The sequence below is a fragment of the Bos indicus genome, chromosome 18, assembly GCF_029378745.1.
Source record: "Bos indicus isolate NIAB-ARS_2022 breed Sahiwal x Tharparkar chromosome 18, NIAB-ARS_B.indTharparkar_mat_pri_1.0, whole genome shotgun sequence".
Lineage (NCBI taxonomy): Eukaryota > Metazoa > Chordata > Mammalia > Artiodactyla > Bovidae > Bos > Bos indicus.
The window spans coordinates 63,582,745-63,597,395 of NC_091777.1; the positions used below are offsets into that span (position 1 = coordinate 63,582,745).

The following is a 14,651-nucleotide window of genomic DNA, read 5'->3' on the forward strand; positions in this document are numbered from 1 at the left end:
GGAGTGGTCTGTACACAGACATGAGGGTATGGTACGCACTCCGGAGTGGTCTGTACACAGTCATGCGGGTACGCACTCCGGAGTGGTCTGTACACAGTCAGGTCGGTAGGCACTCCAGAGTGGTCTATACACATAGGGAGGTTTGTGTAGAGAAGCTGTGTCCTTATACAGACTTGAGTGGGAGAAGGTTTTTCACCCAAATGGGTTACAGGTGATAATACGCTCATAGCAGTGAGGAATTTTACTGATGCAACAGACCATTCTTGGTAACTGATCCTTATTTGTAAAACGCTGTGCAAATACTGGCGACCTAGATACGAAGGTTCTTCCTGAAGATAAAGGGATCGTGGAGCTGTAGGGTGATACGCCAGTACGCGCGGCCCTCTGCTGGATGTCGCTGTTCAGCCCAGCCCTGCCGGGCGCCTCCGGGAGCGAAGCGGTGCAGAGCGCGGGCCGCAGGTGGCGGCGGCCCCCGAGGGCGGGGGGCGCGGGGCACCGGGCTCGCGCTGCCGCAGTGCTCTCCGCGGCCGCCAGGGGCAGCACCGGCCCCGCCCGGCCGCACCGCCCCCCTCCTCCCCCAATCTCCGCCCCCCACCCCCTCCCTCCCCCCGCGTGCTCCCCCGAGCCCCGAGCCCCGCCAGACCCCGCTCAGCCCGCGCCCGGCTCCGCAGCCCAGGCGCCCGCAGCCCCGGCGTCGGCCCCGCGGAGCCTTCCCCGGGGGCCATGGGGGCGCCCCCGGGCTACCGACCCTCGGCTTGGGTCCATTTGCTCCATCAGCTGCCCCGCGCCGACTTCCAGCTCCGACCGGTGCCCAGCGCCTTCGCGCCCCAAGAACGAGAATACCAGCAGGTGGGAGCGGTCAGGGGGTCTGTGGTGTGGCGGAGGGTGGAGGGGTGGGGGCTCCAAAGCTTCTGGGTCCCGCGGGAGAAGGGGCTGGGGACCGATTCCTGTGTTCTCTGGGGGTTGGGGCCGGGCCCGGACTTTGGGGTACCCGAGGGAGCAGGAGCGTGGTTACCCGTAGCTGGAGGTACCCTTGGGATGGGCGCAGGGAGCCAGACCCCTAGCTCCTTAAATAAGGTGGGGGCTGGGGCCTGGGCCCCAGGGTCCCACAGGAGGGAGGGGACGGGGGGCCCATGGATTCCCGGGTTTCAGAGAGGATGCTCGGGAAGCCAGCCTCCTGGGTCGTCATCAGAGGGGTCCACCGCGTCCTAAAGGATGACCCTTCCCTCCTTGGATCGGGGCAGTCCAGTTAAACATGTCCCAGTTCAGGCGGGACCCAGGAGACAGGCGCTGGCATGGTGGAGGGGAAGAGGCTAGGGGTTGCCGCGCTTCTGGGACAGAATCGAAGCCTGAAATGGGGCAGGGGGTGTGAGGGGTCTTAGGGCCAGAGCTGGGAAAACCACTTGGAGGTGCTGGGAGAGGAGACCTCCAGCCAGTCCCGGGACGGGAGGGGCAGGGGAGGAAGGCTGGGGACGAGGTTCGTTTTGGGAGCCAGAGGGTGGGGCCGGGTGGGAGCCTTCAGGAAACCAGGGTCCCTGGGGAAGGGGGCCCAGCCTGGGTCACGCTCCACTCGGGGCGAAAGAACGGGGTCCCCTGACCCAGTTTAATTCAAGTCCTTGACTTTGAGATTAATGAGCAAGGCTTGGCTGAGCTGGGGGCGGGGCGGGGGTGGGGAGGATGGTGGAGCCTCGGGTGGGTCCCGAGCTCTGCCTGTGAGGTCTGGACCTCTGATCAGTCCTGGGAAGCTCCCGGGACAGGGGGCTGGGGCTTGGCAGGCTTCGGAGGGGGGGTCCCAGGAAAGCGGAGCGGGGATGAGTGCTGTGTTCTGAGCTATTTGGGTCATGGCTGGACTGAGCCGGTAAGCAGCTCCTCCCCGCCCGCTCCCCGCCACCCTCTCCCCACCACGCGGCGACCGCCAGCCCTGCGCCCATGGCCTCTGGCTTGCCCAGCCCGGTCCACGGACACCTGCTCACGGCCAAGCAGACCTGCCCACCCCGGTGCCTAGTCGGCCACCGCCAGAGGCACTTGGGGAGACCCACTGCGCCCCGTTGTCAACAGTCAGGGTGACAGCTCTGGGACCCACGGGCAGGAGGGGACATCGCCCCCTAGGGAGAGCACCCTGAGGGCACAGCTGGGAAGATAATCAGGGACTGGGCGCCACTGTGCTGGGGGGACACACTCACACCCAGCCAGACACACATTCGCACACATGCATTCACACACAAACACACTCACATATGCACACATATACACCCATATACAGGCCTCCCAGGTGGCGCTAGTGGTAAAGAACCCGCCTGCAATGCAGGAGACATAAGAGACATGGGCTCAATCCCTGGGTCAGGAAGATCCCCTGGAGGAGGGCAGGGCAACCCCCTCTAGGATTCCTGCTGGAGAATCCCACGGACAGAGGAGGCTGGCGGGCTACAGTCCATGGGGTTGCACAGAGCTGGACACGACTGAGTGACTTAGCAAGCAAGCAAGCACACCCATATACAGATACACATTCTTGCAAGACTCACACATGCACACACATATATCACTCATGTAGGCACACATTCAGACACTCATGTGTTCACACACACTGACACCTACATTCACATACTACCTCTTTCACACACACACACACACACCCTACCACCACCAGAGACTACTCACGGATTCAAGGAATTGTGCTCAGAACCGCACAAGTGCATACAGATCACCCCCTCATGCCTGCAGGCGCAGGCACTCCCATAGAGACACACATGCACACTCACCTACACGCCCAGCACACACACCCCAGCATGAGGACAAGGCAGAGCCAGGACTCAGCACTCGTTAGTCCAGAAGTCTGGGTGTGCTGTGGCTGCTGCCCCCGAGTGCTGTGTGGCTGAAGGGAAAGCGTGGCCCCTCTCTGGGCTTCTGGGCAGAGCCCAGAACGGCAGTGGAAAACCCTGCCTCCGACAGGAGCGCCCCGTCGTTGTGCAAGGCTCTTCTGGCTGCAACCACGGCTCCTCTCCCCACCTCTGTCCTCCCACCTTTGGTTCTGTCTCCGTCTCCATCTCTCTCTTTCCTCTGAGTCGCTCCTTCCCCCCACCCCCGCCCATCCTGGATGAGTCTCCCCCATCCTGCCTTTCTCTCCTCTCCACCTGCTCGGCCCTCACACTCTCAGCCTCCGTGTCCCCATCTCTGAGTTGTGTGCACAGGCACACTGTCAGGGAGGCTGTCACGCCCTCCCCCTGAGGCCCGGGGTGACAGACTCACTGCGGTGGGTGTGCAGAGCTCAGCCTCTGGGGAGAGTGAGCAAGCAGGGAGTGGGGAGGACCAGCAGGAGGAGGGAGGAGGAAGCCTGCCACCCCCAGCCTCAGACACACCACCAGGAGCCCGCATCCCCCCCACCAGCCCCCTGATCACCCATGGTTCCAGGGTCCAGGTTTCTTCGTGTCCTCGGATGGGGCTTCGTCCCAACTACCTGGTTTCTCTGGGGAGGAAACTGAGGCTCAGAGAGGGGACGGGCCCTCTGAAGGTCACACAGCCTTTGGAGGGTACAGCGGAACTGGAGCCCAAGACCCGGGACTCCCAACTGGAAGCGCCCTCCAACCTTAAGTTGCACAGCCCCAGCACAGACCTGAAAACCACGGGGTGGGCTTGCCACTCATCTCGCCAGGATGCCCGCCACCTGCACTGAGATCTCGGACACAGCGCCTCCGGCCACTTGGGGAGGGCGTGCAGAGCCCCTCTGATGCCCTGTCACCCCCTCCTTCCCCAGGCCCTGCTGCTGGTGGCGGCCTTGGCAGGCCTGGGCTTGGGCCTGAGCCTCATTTTCATCGCTGTCTACCTCATCCGCTTCTGCTGCTGCCGGCCCCCCGAACCCCCCGGGGCCAAGAGCCCCCCGCCCGGGGGAGGGTGTGTCACCTGGAATTGCATCGCTGCCCTTCTCGTCGGCTGGTAATGGGGCCCCAGGGTGGGCGGGCAGGGGGACCGGGCTCCCCAAGCTCTCTATCAGCAGCCTTCCTGGTGGTATCCCAGCAGGGAGACTTGCTCTCCCATTCGATGGATGGAGAAACTGAGGCCGGGAGGGGAGACATAACTTCCCTGGCAGGATGGGGTAGGGGCTGAAGGCTGGGCAGTCAGACTGCTGGGGTTGCTGTCTCTGAGTGGAATAACTGTGTGACCTGCGGGAGTGATATAACTCCTCCAGGCCTCAGTTTCCACATCTCTAGAATGGGCACTGTTGTCACACCCACCTCCCAGTTGTGGTGAGAGTGAGTGAAATGTTCAGTGCCTGGTCCCCAGCTGGGCTCTGTAAATGTGAACTAGTGATGTCATTCGTTAACTCATTGATCCATTCATTCAGCAGTTATTTCCTGAGTATCTACAACAGTACCAGGGGAGCCTGGCCAAGCCAGACAAGGGCCCTGCCCTCATGGAGCCAGTGATGGCCCCGTCAGGGACGGTAGAGGGATGTCTGTGATCCTGGAGCAGACCCGAGCTGGCCTGACTCCTTCCCACGGTGACCTCGCTTGACTCAGAGTTGTCATGACTAGTTCTGAAGAGGGAGGCTCAGAGAGAGGCAACTTCTCAAGGCCGCCTGGGCCAGGTGGCAGAGTGCAGATTCAGACCCAAAAGCCCCTGGGAGCCCAGGGCCGCCTCCTGGGACACCAGCAGAGCGGAGAGGGACAGGACGCCTGAGGAGACACCCTGTGCCCAGGGCTATCTCTGTGGGCGGCCCCTCCCAGCAGGGCACCCCCACCACCCAGGACAGACCAGGGCGCTCAAGATCTGCCCCTGGAGTGGGGACTGGGGGCGGGCAGGGAGGGCCACGGCCAGAAAGATGGTTCTGCCACCCTGCAGGGAGCCCCCCTCCCCGCCCCGTGTGGGGCTTTGGGGTGTGGGTGGGGGCAAGGGCTTCCTCCTCAGGCCCTCCCGAGTTGGGGTAGACTGGGGAGGTGGACAAAGGCCCCGCGGGGGAGCGGCACGGCGGCCCCGCGGCCTGGGAACAAGAGCAGCTTTGTGGGACCGTGGACAATGGGTAGCGGCCGGTGTCCGATCCCATGGCTGGGGGCGGGGCGCTGGGAGCTGTGAGGGCGTCCGGGCCTCCTCCGCCCCAGTGCGGCCCTGGCTCCCCTCCGCAAAGGGCCACAGTGCGTTGGGGGTGGGGGGAGATTGGAGACCGTATTCAGGCCCTACAATGGAGCTCTGTCTGCTGGCAACTGAGGTGAAGGAGGGGGCGCCCTGCTTCTGGCCCATCGGCCCACATTCCCTTGCTTCCCTCCCAGCTGTCCAGACACTTGGGTCCCCAGGGGAGGGGGAAGGCTGGGAGCTCCAGGCTCCGGGACCCCCAGGAGGTGGTGGCTCCATGGAACCCCCAGGAGGCGGGGCAGAGGACGGCTGGAGCCTGAAGGGACGGACACTGAGGACCCTGGATGTTTGGGGAAAAGAATAGAGGGGCTGCGGGTGGGGCTAGCAGACCCCAGAGGTGAGAACTCCCCACTCTGGGGCTGAGCACAACAGGGGTTCACTCCGGGGAGGTGCGAGTTAAATCTGGGGGCCCCCTCCCCGCCACCTCTCCACCCACCATTAGCATCACAATGACGTCCCTGGGCCGGGGGAGTGAGACTTCTCGGTTACCTTGGCAACCGGTGGGGACCAGGCTGGAGACGTTGCTTTCCCACGAAGGGCTGAACCAATGGGATGGGGTGGCAGCCACGATTGGGTGTGTGAGGAGGGGGGCGGCCCCCAGGGTCCCAGGACTGTTTGTGATTTCCCGTCCCTCCTCCTCTTAGCGCTGGCATTGGCGTCGGTTTCTATGGCAACAGTGAGACCAGCGATGGGGTGTCCCAGCTCAGCTCCGCACTACTGCATGCCAACCACACGCTCACCGCCATTGACCACCTGGTGAGGAGACCAGACACGGGCCAGACCCTAGACCGACACCCAGACTGCTTCCCCACACCTGGCCAGAAGAACCCCCCTCCCCACCCCCAGGAAGCAGGGTCTGAACTCAGAGCTGAGACCCCAGGTTCAGAATGTCAGGTTCCAACATGCAGATCTCAGACTGTCCACCCAATGCTGACAGCCAGGCAGGGCTCCATGCATGGCACCCTCAGAACCTCAGCCCAGATCTGGGACTAGGGACTCAAACCCAGAACCCCAGACTCATTGCATCCCCAGCCCTGGGCTTCAATTCACAGCCCAAACCATTCATACACTAAACACCAAGACCCTGCCCTCAGGGCAGATCCAGGGCCAGAGACCTGGCCCCTGGCCAAGTGCGAGGCAGGAGACCTGAACGCTGAGACCCAGGACTCAGCCAGGAAGGCTCCCTCTGACCCCAACGATTCCAGACGTGAGGCCGAGACCCAGCCCGACCTCAGACCTTAGAGTTCATGTCCAGTTGCAGCCCTGGGCCGCAGAACCCAGACTTGCGACCCAGGCTCAGTCCTAGGATGCCAGGCTTCATCTCAGCCCTGGGGCTCACCCGCTCACCTCTCCAACTCCTGAAAGAAGCCACAGAAGCACACTCGCCAGACCGCAGGCCCCCTCCTTCGCTTCCTGCATCCTCAGATGCCCTAGCGCCCAATCCCAGACAGCCAGCCCTGCTCACTCCTGCTTCACCCCCGCCACCCTGGCCCCTGCCCTCCCACCCAGAGGATACCCTCCCCTGACTCCAGATGCCCCCGCCCCCACCCCCACCCCCTCGCCCAGGTGCTGGAGATGGTGGAGAGGCTGGACGAGGCCGTGAGGACGGAGCTGACCACGCTGGAGGAGGTGCTGACGCAGCGCACGGAGCTGGTGGCTGCTGCCCGGGGCGCCCGGCGGCAGGCGGAAACCGTGGGCCAGCAGCTCCAGGGGCTGGCCTTCTGGCGGGGGGTGCCCCTGAGCCCCCTGCAGGTGGCTGAGGATGTGTCCTTTGTAGAGGAGTACAGGTGGGTGGCCTCTCTTCCTGTCCTGGGTGGAGAAAATTAGGCAGGAGATGAGAACAGGAGGGTCTGGGGACAGAGGCTGGCAGTTTTGGGGATGCGGGGACGGTCATTCCAGGAAGGCCACACGGAAAAGGTAACATTTGAAGGAGGGGAGAGAACCAGTTATTTGGACATCAGGCAGCCACCCATCCCAGCAGCCAACACGGTGAAGTCCTCGTCGCTTCGTCCACTAGGAATGATTTCTTTGGTTCATCTAACACCTGGGGCCCCGACCAGACATGGGGGCAGAGAGCCAGGGAAGACTTTTGTCCTAGATTCTGTGCTCCAGCAGGGAGGCAGACCCGGGTTGAAGCAGCCCATAATTTGGATGCCCACCATGGGCATCAGACAGGCCTGGGTCCCAGTGAATTCAAGTTCTGGGTTGTGACCAAGTTCAGGGGCCACAGCTCCATTTCGGGGGGCTGGGGGTAGGAGTGTAGACTTTGAAGGGGTGAAGCAGACCCACCATCTACAAGAAATAGCTGTTGGATACACCCAAGAATCTACCTGCAACGCCAGAGATGCAGGAGATGTGGGTTTGATCCCTGGGTAGGGAAGATTTCCTGGAGGAGGGCATGGCAACCCACTCCAGTATTCGTGCCTGGAGAATCCTTTGCACAGAGGAGCCTGCAGGGCTACAGTCCATGGGGTCGCAAAGAGTCGGACACGACTGAGCGACTGTGCATGCGTGCACGTGTAGTCATGCATGCATATGAGACTGTCTGACACTTGGGAGTCCTTCAGGGGACTTGGCCAGTTCTCCCAGAGGGAAAATTTTGCTGTTCATGGAGGGTAAACACAGAAGTGCCATCTGCCCTGTGAAACCAGTGAGGCTGGAGCACGTGAGCTGTCAGTGGCCACATAGGGAACCTGGAGGTCAGCTGGAGCCACGGGGCCCAGCTTCCCCTTCCTGGAGACAGCCTGACCCTCCCACGGTCCGGGAAAGGAGTGCACAGTCAGTCCCCACGGAGGTCCGAGCAGAGGCTGCCACGGAGAAGGTGGCGGCTCCCTTGCCACTCTGCCCACGTGGGGACCCTTGAGAATGCTGCTATTTATTGAGCATCTCCCATGGGCCAGCACTGTGCTGTAGCTTCCCGGGCTTTGTCCTCTGCAGTCAGAGTGCTGATCATTAACTGATACTGAATTCTTCAGTACGCTTTAGAGTTCCCTGATTCGTGTTCAGGCTAACGGTTAGGTGCACCCACATGCTCGGCACACTCCTTGGTGCTTTATGGGTTCTCTCAGCCTTATGACAGCCTCAGGAAGTAGATGCTGCTGTTCTCCCCAAGAGTTACCAAGGGGAAACCGAGGCACAGAAGCTGTGGGCGGGCAGGAAGCGGAGGGGCTGGCATTGCGGCCCAGCCCATCTGCCTGCAGACGCCAAGCCCTTGGGTTGTGCCCTGTGATGCTGGATGCAGGCCTGAGAACAAGTCCCGCTAAGACGCTCCAGCCTGGGGTGGAGGGGCTGGGGCTCCGAGAGGCCAAATCTCAGAGAGTGCCAGTCACAGGGCTCGTGCATGGCTTGGTGCGGGTGCGGTTATGGTGATCTGCCTCAGGCCCTGTGCTCTAAATGGCGATAGTGACCGGCCCCCTGTGCACCCGTTTCAGAGATGAGCTTGGCTGAGGCCTGGAGACTGGCCGTCACGGAGAGCACAGAGATCCAGGCAGAGGCGGGCCCTCGTGGGGGTGCTGTCACCTTCTGCCGTGTCCCAGTCCGGGAACCTGGACACCCGAAAGGCTGGGTTGGCTGCTTCTGCCTCACCCCTGTTGCCCCCTCCCCAGGTGGCTGGCCTATGTCCTCCTGCTGCTCCTGGAGCTGCTGGTCTGTCTCTTCACCCTCCTGGGCCTGGCGAGGCAGAGCAAGTGGCTGGTGATCGTGTAAGTCCGGGTGGCCTTCCTGGAGGTGGGGAACATCACAGGGCGAGATCCCACAGTGCTCTTGTGAGAAGGGCCGCCGTCTTTCCAAGGCTCACGCTGGTTTCATTCCCTTGTCCCACAGACCTCAGAGAGTTCCTAGGGTGGGCAGGCACATAGGGACACAGAGCAGCCCAGGAGGGGCTGGGGCAGCAGACTGTCCTTGTCACAGGGAGTGCAACAAAGTCCCAGAAAGTAAATAACAGTAATAATGCTTGTGCTGAGGATGGGGGGGTGATCACTGCCCCCTTTGGTTGCCATGACAACACTGAGAACCGAGGTGCTGTCAGAGGTCTGTCTGGCAGGCAGATGAGGGCAGAAGGCTGTCACGTGGTGCATGGAATTAAGGACCACACTCTTACTGAAAGGTTCATTCTGTATGCCTGATACTCTTCTGGAACCCTCACGTTGACCTTACGAAGAGGTCCTTCCCATCTCCCCTTTTAACAGAAAGGGAGACTGGTGATCAGAGAGGTTAGGTCACTTGCCCAGGGTTGCACAGCCAGAAAGTGCTGGAGCTGAGATTCCATCCAGGCCAGCCTATCCCACTCAGAGGAGCCCTTGTATCCTCTCTGGCCCTGAGGGGGTCCACGCTGGCACTCACTACCATCCCCACGCTCCCCCCTGGGGTAAGCAGGCCTGCTATTCCATCCAGGCCCTCCTCTGAAGCTTGGAGATGGTAAACATGGTGGACGGTCTGGGACTTGGGGCCGGGCCTTCAGTTTGACCCCCTGCAGGCACCCTTCTCACTCTCAGACCACCCTCCAATGATGATCCGTCCCCCTGCAAAGAGAAAAACCAGGAGGCGATTTCAGCCCTGGAGCTGAGATCACTCCTGGGCTGAGCTGGAGGCTGACCAATAGGTGAAGCTGGGAGCGGGCTCCTGCGGAATTCAGAGCTGGGAATTGGGGCCCCGGGCTGGGCAGTCGCCCTCCCACGGTCCCACAGTCCAGGGCAAGGCGGGGCAGACCTGGGCAGGAGCTGCCCACACAGGGCCCTTCTCACTGCCAACCCCCTGCCCCCCCCCACCCAGTGGGGCCAGATGTTCAGTTTGACGTCACCATCTACAGGCCCATCCTCTCCCTGCCCACTGCTCTACCCCTAACTGTTATCCTCTTGGCTCCAGAGGTTGGTGGGGGAAGGGTAGGGCTGTGATGTGATCTGGGATGGGAAGCGGTGAGGTGGGAGATTAGGAACCCCAGAACTCCAATCCCACCCCTCCTCCCCCACTACAGGATGACGGTGATGAGTCTCCTGGTTCTGGTCCTGAGCTGGGGCTCCATGGGCCTGGAGGCAGCCACAGCTGTGGTGAGCACCAGGGGTGGGGTGGGGTGGGGACAGGCACCTGGGCTCCAAGACTCCAGGGGCTGAAGGCCCCTGACTCCCAGACCTGGGGACGAGGGGAACAGAGGCCTCAGATCCTGAGAGACAAGACTTGGGAGACAGGCTCACAGGTTCTGCGATTTGAAGCCAGTGTCCTAGGTGCTGAGGGGCTGGAGTCCTGGACCCCTGGGTCTGAGGAGGACGAGCTGGGAACCTGGACCCCTGGGTCTGAGGAAGAGGGGCTGGGGGCCTGGACCCCCAGGTCTGAGGAGGAGGGGCTGGGGACCTGGACCCCCGGGTCTGAGGAGGAGGGGCTGGAGGTCTGGACCCTGAGGCGTGTGAGGCGGGGGCGTGTCTGTCCGAGCCCCCTCTGTGCTGCTCTCAGGGCCTCAGTGACTTCTGCTCCAGTCCAGACAGCTACATCCTGAACCTGACCCAGGAGGAGACTGGCCTTGGCTCAGGTGATCACACCTCCGGGCTCACGCCCTGCATCCTCAGGCCTCTACGCCTGCGGTGGGGTGGGGGTGCCAGCCCTGCCCAGTTCTGCCCAGCAGAAGCTCTCAGCACCTGCCCTAGCGAGCTGGAAAAGAGGGAAGGGATAAGGACGCTGAGACAAGGGATCAGGGAGAGGGGCGGGCTAGGCCACTTGGAGAAAGTGGGTAGCCCAGTTGGGTCAGGGCAGGTGCAGAAGCAGCCCTGTGGGGTGTTCAGATCAGCGCGTTCGGGCTGTGGCTGCAGCAGAAGGGAGTCCGCTGGAGCAGAGGGAGTGGGGGCTCGGAGGGCGAGGCCAGCCGGACCACAGGAGGGCTCTGAGAGGGGAGGGTGGAAAGTGTGGCCCTGCCCCGCCGCCTGTCCGCGGGGAGGATCCCGGGGCTTACGGCCTCCCCCGTCTTCGCTCCCGCTTCAGACATCCTGAACTACTACTTCCTCTGCAACCAGGCCGTCTCCAACCCCTTTCAACAGGTTAGGGCTGCGGGCGAGGGAGCCGGGGGAGGAGGGTGCGGCTGGGGCCTGGATCTAGGGACCCCGGAGTGGGAGGAGAGGAGGCGGGGGGTGGGGCGGGTGGTGGGGGTGGTCAACCGCTGGGCCCTCCTCCCTCCCTCTGTCTTCTCGCAGAGGCTGACTCTGTCCCAGCGAGCTCTGGCCAACATCCACTCCCAGCTGCAGGGCCTGGAGCGGGAAGCTGTGCCCCAGTTCCCTTCTGCGCAGGTCGGCGGGCCGGGTGCTCGCCCTACACCCCAACTCCCAGACGGGGGAGGGGGCGGGGCCTGGAGCGGTGGGCGGAGTCTTAGAAAGGGGCGGGTCACCGGTTGTGGGCGGGGCCCGCCTAAGGGGAAGGCCGAGGGCTGTGAGTGGGGCCCCGGGGAATGGGGCGGGCGGAGCGGGCGGGGCCTGAATGTGTGGGTGGAGTCTTAGGAAGGGGCGGACCGGCGGTTGTGGGCGGGGCCCAGGGCGTGGGGCGGACAGAGGGGCGGGGCCTGGTGCGGTGGGCGGAGCCCGGAGAGTTCCTGGGATAACAACCCCCTTCCCACCGCAGAAGCCTGTGCTGTCCTTGGAGGAGACGCTGAACGTAACAGAAGGAAACTTCCACCAGTTGGTGGCACTGCTACATTGTCGTGGCCTGCACAAGGTGACCCCTGTCCCCCTCCCCGAGTTATGCTCCCAGGGGACCCTCTGCCTGGACCCGGAAACCTAGGCCTCTCCATGTGGCTTCCTGCCCCTACCCTCAACAACCCTTTCTCCAGCAAGTCCTTCTGGACTCCAAGCACAGCTCACGCTAGCACCTCTGCTCCCGACGGCGGCAGAGCCTCTTCCCTCTCCCCACAGCAGCCGCAGCCCAGTGAGCCTTTTAAACGCAATCTGATCTTCTTCCTCCGCTTAGAAGCCTCCAGCAGTTCCCCCAGCCTGCGGATTAAAGTCCTGGCTTCTCGCCTGACTTCCAGGGGCCCGTGTGGTTAGCCCTGGCTGGTTTCCGGCCTCAGCCCTTTGCACCCCCATCCTCCCCGTCCCCCTCCTCCTCAGGGAGCGGGCATGGACCTCCCACCGCAGGGTTCCTTCCTGCCTGTACCATCTCTGCTGTAGCGGGGAGCGGAGGGGCGCCCGGTACTATCCAAACCGCCGCTCTCATCAGCTCCACGTGGTCTGAGTGACCTTCTGGGGCTTGGTTACCGAAGTTGCCCCGGCGCTTGGAGCAGCGCCTGGCACCGAGCAGGCCGTCTGTCATTCATGCCAGTTCCTGCTGAATGACTGAGAGCCCGGCATTCAGGAATCGCTGGTTTCTAGGGATGACAGCCGTGTCAGCCAGTGTTTCCTGAGCAGGCGTTACCGTGCAGGGGGGCAGGTCTACGCCAGTTGTTTTGCTAAAGCCTTCTTCTCAGTGTTGTTCTAAGCCAGGAATTTTTGCTCCGGGAGACAGTGTGTGGAGGCATCCTTGGGAGTCTCAGCCCCAGAAGAGAGTGCTGTGGGAAGAGGCCAGGGATGCACCCCCGCCCCTCAACACACACACACAGTGTGGGAAGTGTCCGGGATGAGACGTCTGGCACCCAATAAGGGCCAAGCTGCAGCGCGGCTGGGCGTGGGGTGGTGGGTTCTCAGTGATGGACAGGAAGTTGTGACTTGGGGTCATGCCTGCAGGTGTGATAAACGACAGTGACCACAGCACCTACCGTGCGCTGAGTGCTTTCTGTGACAGGGGAGGAAACTGTGGCACAGAGAGGCTGACGGATTTTCTCAGTGAGGCACAGCCGGGTGGATGGTCCGGGCCATGGGTATTGCCCGCTGACCCCTCCCGTCTCTCCCGCCCCAGGATTATGGCTCAGCCTTGCGTGGCCTGTGTGAAGACACCCTGGAAGGACTGCTCTTTCTGCTTCTCTTCTCCCTCCTGTCTGCTGGGGCCCTGGCCACTGTCCTCTGCAGCCTGCCCCGAGCCTGGGCCCTCTTCCCACCCAGGTCAGGAGGGGAGGGGGCCGAAGTCCTGGGGGAGGGGATGAGGGAGCACCATTGAACCACTGCTGGGGACCACGCTCTCATGGGTCCCCCTTCCCGCTTCTCTGCTATGCCCCTTGTTGCACCCCAGTGACGACTATGAGGACACAGATGATGATGACCCTTTCAACCCTCAGGTACCGGGCCCCTGGATCTGAGGGAGGAAGGGCTGGGGGCATGGACCCCCTGGTCTGACGGAAGAGGGGCTGGGGGCCTGGAGTCCTGGTTTGAGGGCACACATTGCCAAGCCATTTCCCTAATCATGCCCTCCCCTGCTCACGTCTCCCTGGCAGGAATCCAAGCGCTTCGTGCAGTGGCAGTCATCAATCTGAGCCCTTTTTCCAGTCCAGACTGGAGCCTGGTCTCCATCTCTGGTGAGTGTCTAGACTGACACCCCAGCTCCCAAGCTGGCCTCCAGCCCCTGACCGCACCTCCTTCCCTCATTCCTTCTCTCCCTCCCACCTGCATCTGGTCTGTTTTTGCCTCTCTCTGCAGTTCCTTCCCCGGCTGCCGGAGAAGACCCCACTAATCCAGCCTCACTGGGCTCCCACCACTAACAACGCCCTGGCCACGGATACCTTAAACAGGACTGCCTCCCTGCACTTCCCCTCTCTGTGTCCTTAGCCCTGGAAGTAAGCCCGGAGGGCAGGCCTGGGCCTAGGGCCTTGGTGGGGAGAGAGGAGAAAGCCAGCCCCGCCACCCCTCATCCCTGGAGGGATGAGAGTGCCCTCTAGCCCCCGCCACACCCCAGAGGACTTAGGGCCCCTGCTCTCCACTTGCAGCACCCAACCTGGGAATGGGCTGATTTGAAATAAAAGGGAAGACTTTATTTTACAAGCAGCTGGGTCCTTATTTCTCCCTGATCTGGCCTCACAGTTGGGGGTGGGGGTGGGCAGAGAGCCCATCACCTCTGCTCCCACCTGGCTTCCTGGCTCCCAGGTGTTTCTGCTCCTGTCCCGATGCTGCACCACTTTCTTTAAAAAACACACACACACACACAACAATCCCCCCTCCCCTGGCACCCTATCTAAAGCAGCACAAATGTCCTGACACAGGAAGAGATGCGGATCCCTGGAACAGAAGACAGTCTAGAAATAGATCTCAGAGTGTGTGTGTGTCTGACAGAAGACAGATTTCAAGTCGGGGCAAAAAGAGCTGGTTTCAAAGGAATGCTGATATGATTAGCTCTCCGTCTGGAAGAAAACAGTCTGCATACAACACGGGCAAAAAAAACCCAAATGCAGACGAGTAAGGGGCTTCCCTGGTGGCTCAGATGGTGAAGAATCTGCCTGCAATGCGGGAGACATGAGTTCCATCCTTGGATCTGGAAGATCCCCTGGAGGAGGGCATGGCAGCCCACTCCAGTGTTCGTGCCTGGAGAATCCCATGAACGGAGAAGCCTGGCAGGCTACAGTCCATGGGGTTGCAGAGTCAGGCACGACTGAGTGACTAAGCATAGCACAGCACAAGGGGACAGAAGTA

General features: G+C 62.1%; 1 protein-coding gene across 3 annotated transcripts; it reads left to right on the forward strand.

The window, feature by feature from the left end:
• Positions 1 to 632: 632 nt before the first annotated feature.
• On the forward strand, positions 633 to 13,998 carry TTYH1 (tweety family member 1). Of its 3 annotated transcripts, XM_070771799.1 has the most exons (14): positions 633 to 849; positions 3,752 to 3,930; positions 5,769 to 5,880; positions 6,691 to 6,911; positions 8,730 to 8,825; positions 10,097 to 10,169; positions 10,570 to 10,645; positions 11,092 to 11,147; positions 11,301 to 11,393; positions 11,722 to 11,814; positions 12,991 to 13,133; positions 13,261 to 13,306; positions 13,463 to 13,543; positions 13,665 to 13,998. In XM_070771799.1, exons 1-13 carry the CDS (start codon positions 724 to 726, stop codon positions 13,499 to 13,501), a joined length of 1,353 nt encoding a protein of 450 aa, XP_070627900.1. In that variant the 5' UTR covers positions 633 to 723; the 3' UTR covers positions 13,502 to 13,543; positions 13,665 to 13,998. The 3 variants fall into 3 exon arrangements, with proteins under 3 accessions (XP_070627900.1, XP_070627899.1, XP_070627901.1); XM_070771798.1 differs by lacking the exon at positions 13,261 to 13,306; XM_070771800.1 differs by lacking the exons at positions 633 to 849; positions 3,752 to 3,930; positions 13,261 to 13,306 and adding an exon at positions 4,953 to 5,461.
• Positions 13,999 to 14,651: the final 653 nt, after the last annotated feature.

What these genes read in the sequence shown, in the direction of transcription:
- TTYH1 (XM_070771798.1), top strand. Translation starts at nt 724, where the DNA reads ATGGGGGCGCCCCCGGGCTACCGACCCTCGGCTTGGGTCCATTTGCTC. An exon ending in GCTGCCCTTCTCGTCGGCTG is followed by an intron (nt 3,931 to 5,768) that starts GTAATGGGGCCC and finishes TCCTCCTCTTAG; the next exon opens with CGCTGGCATTGGCGTCGGTT. An exon ending in CCCAGTTCCCTTCTGCGCAG is followed by an intron (nt 11,394 to 11,721) that starts GTCGGCGGGCCG and finishes TTCCCACCGCAG; the next exon opens with AAGCCTGTGCTGTCCTTGGA.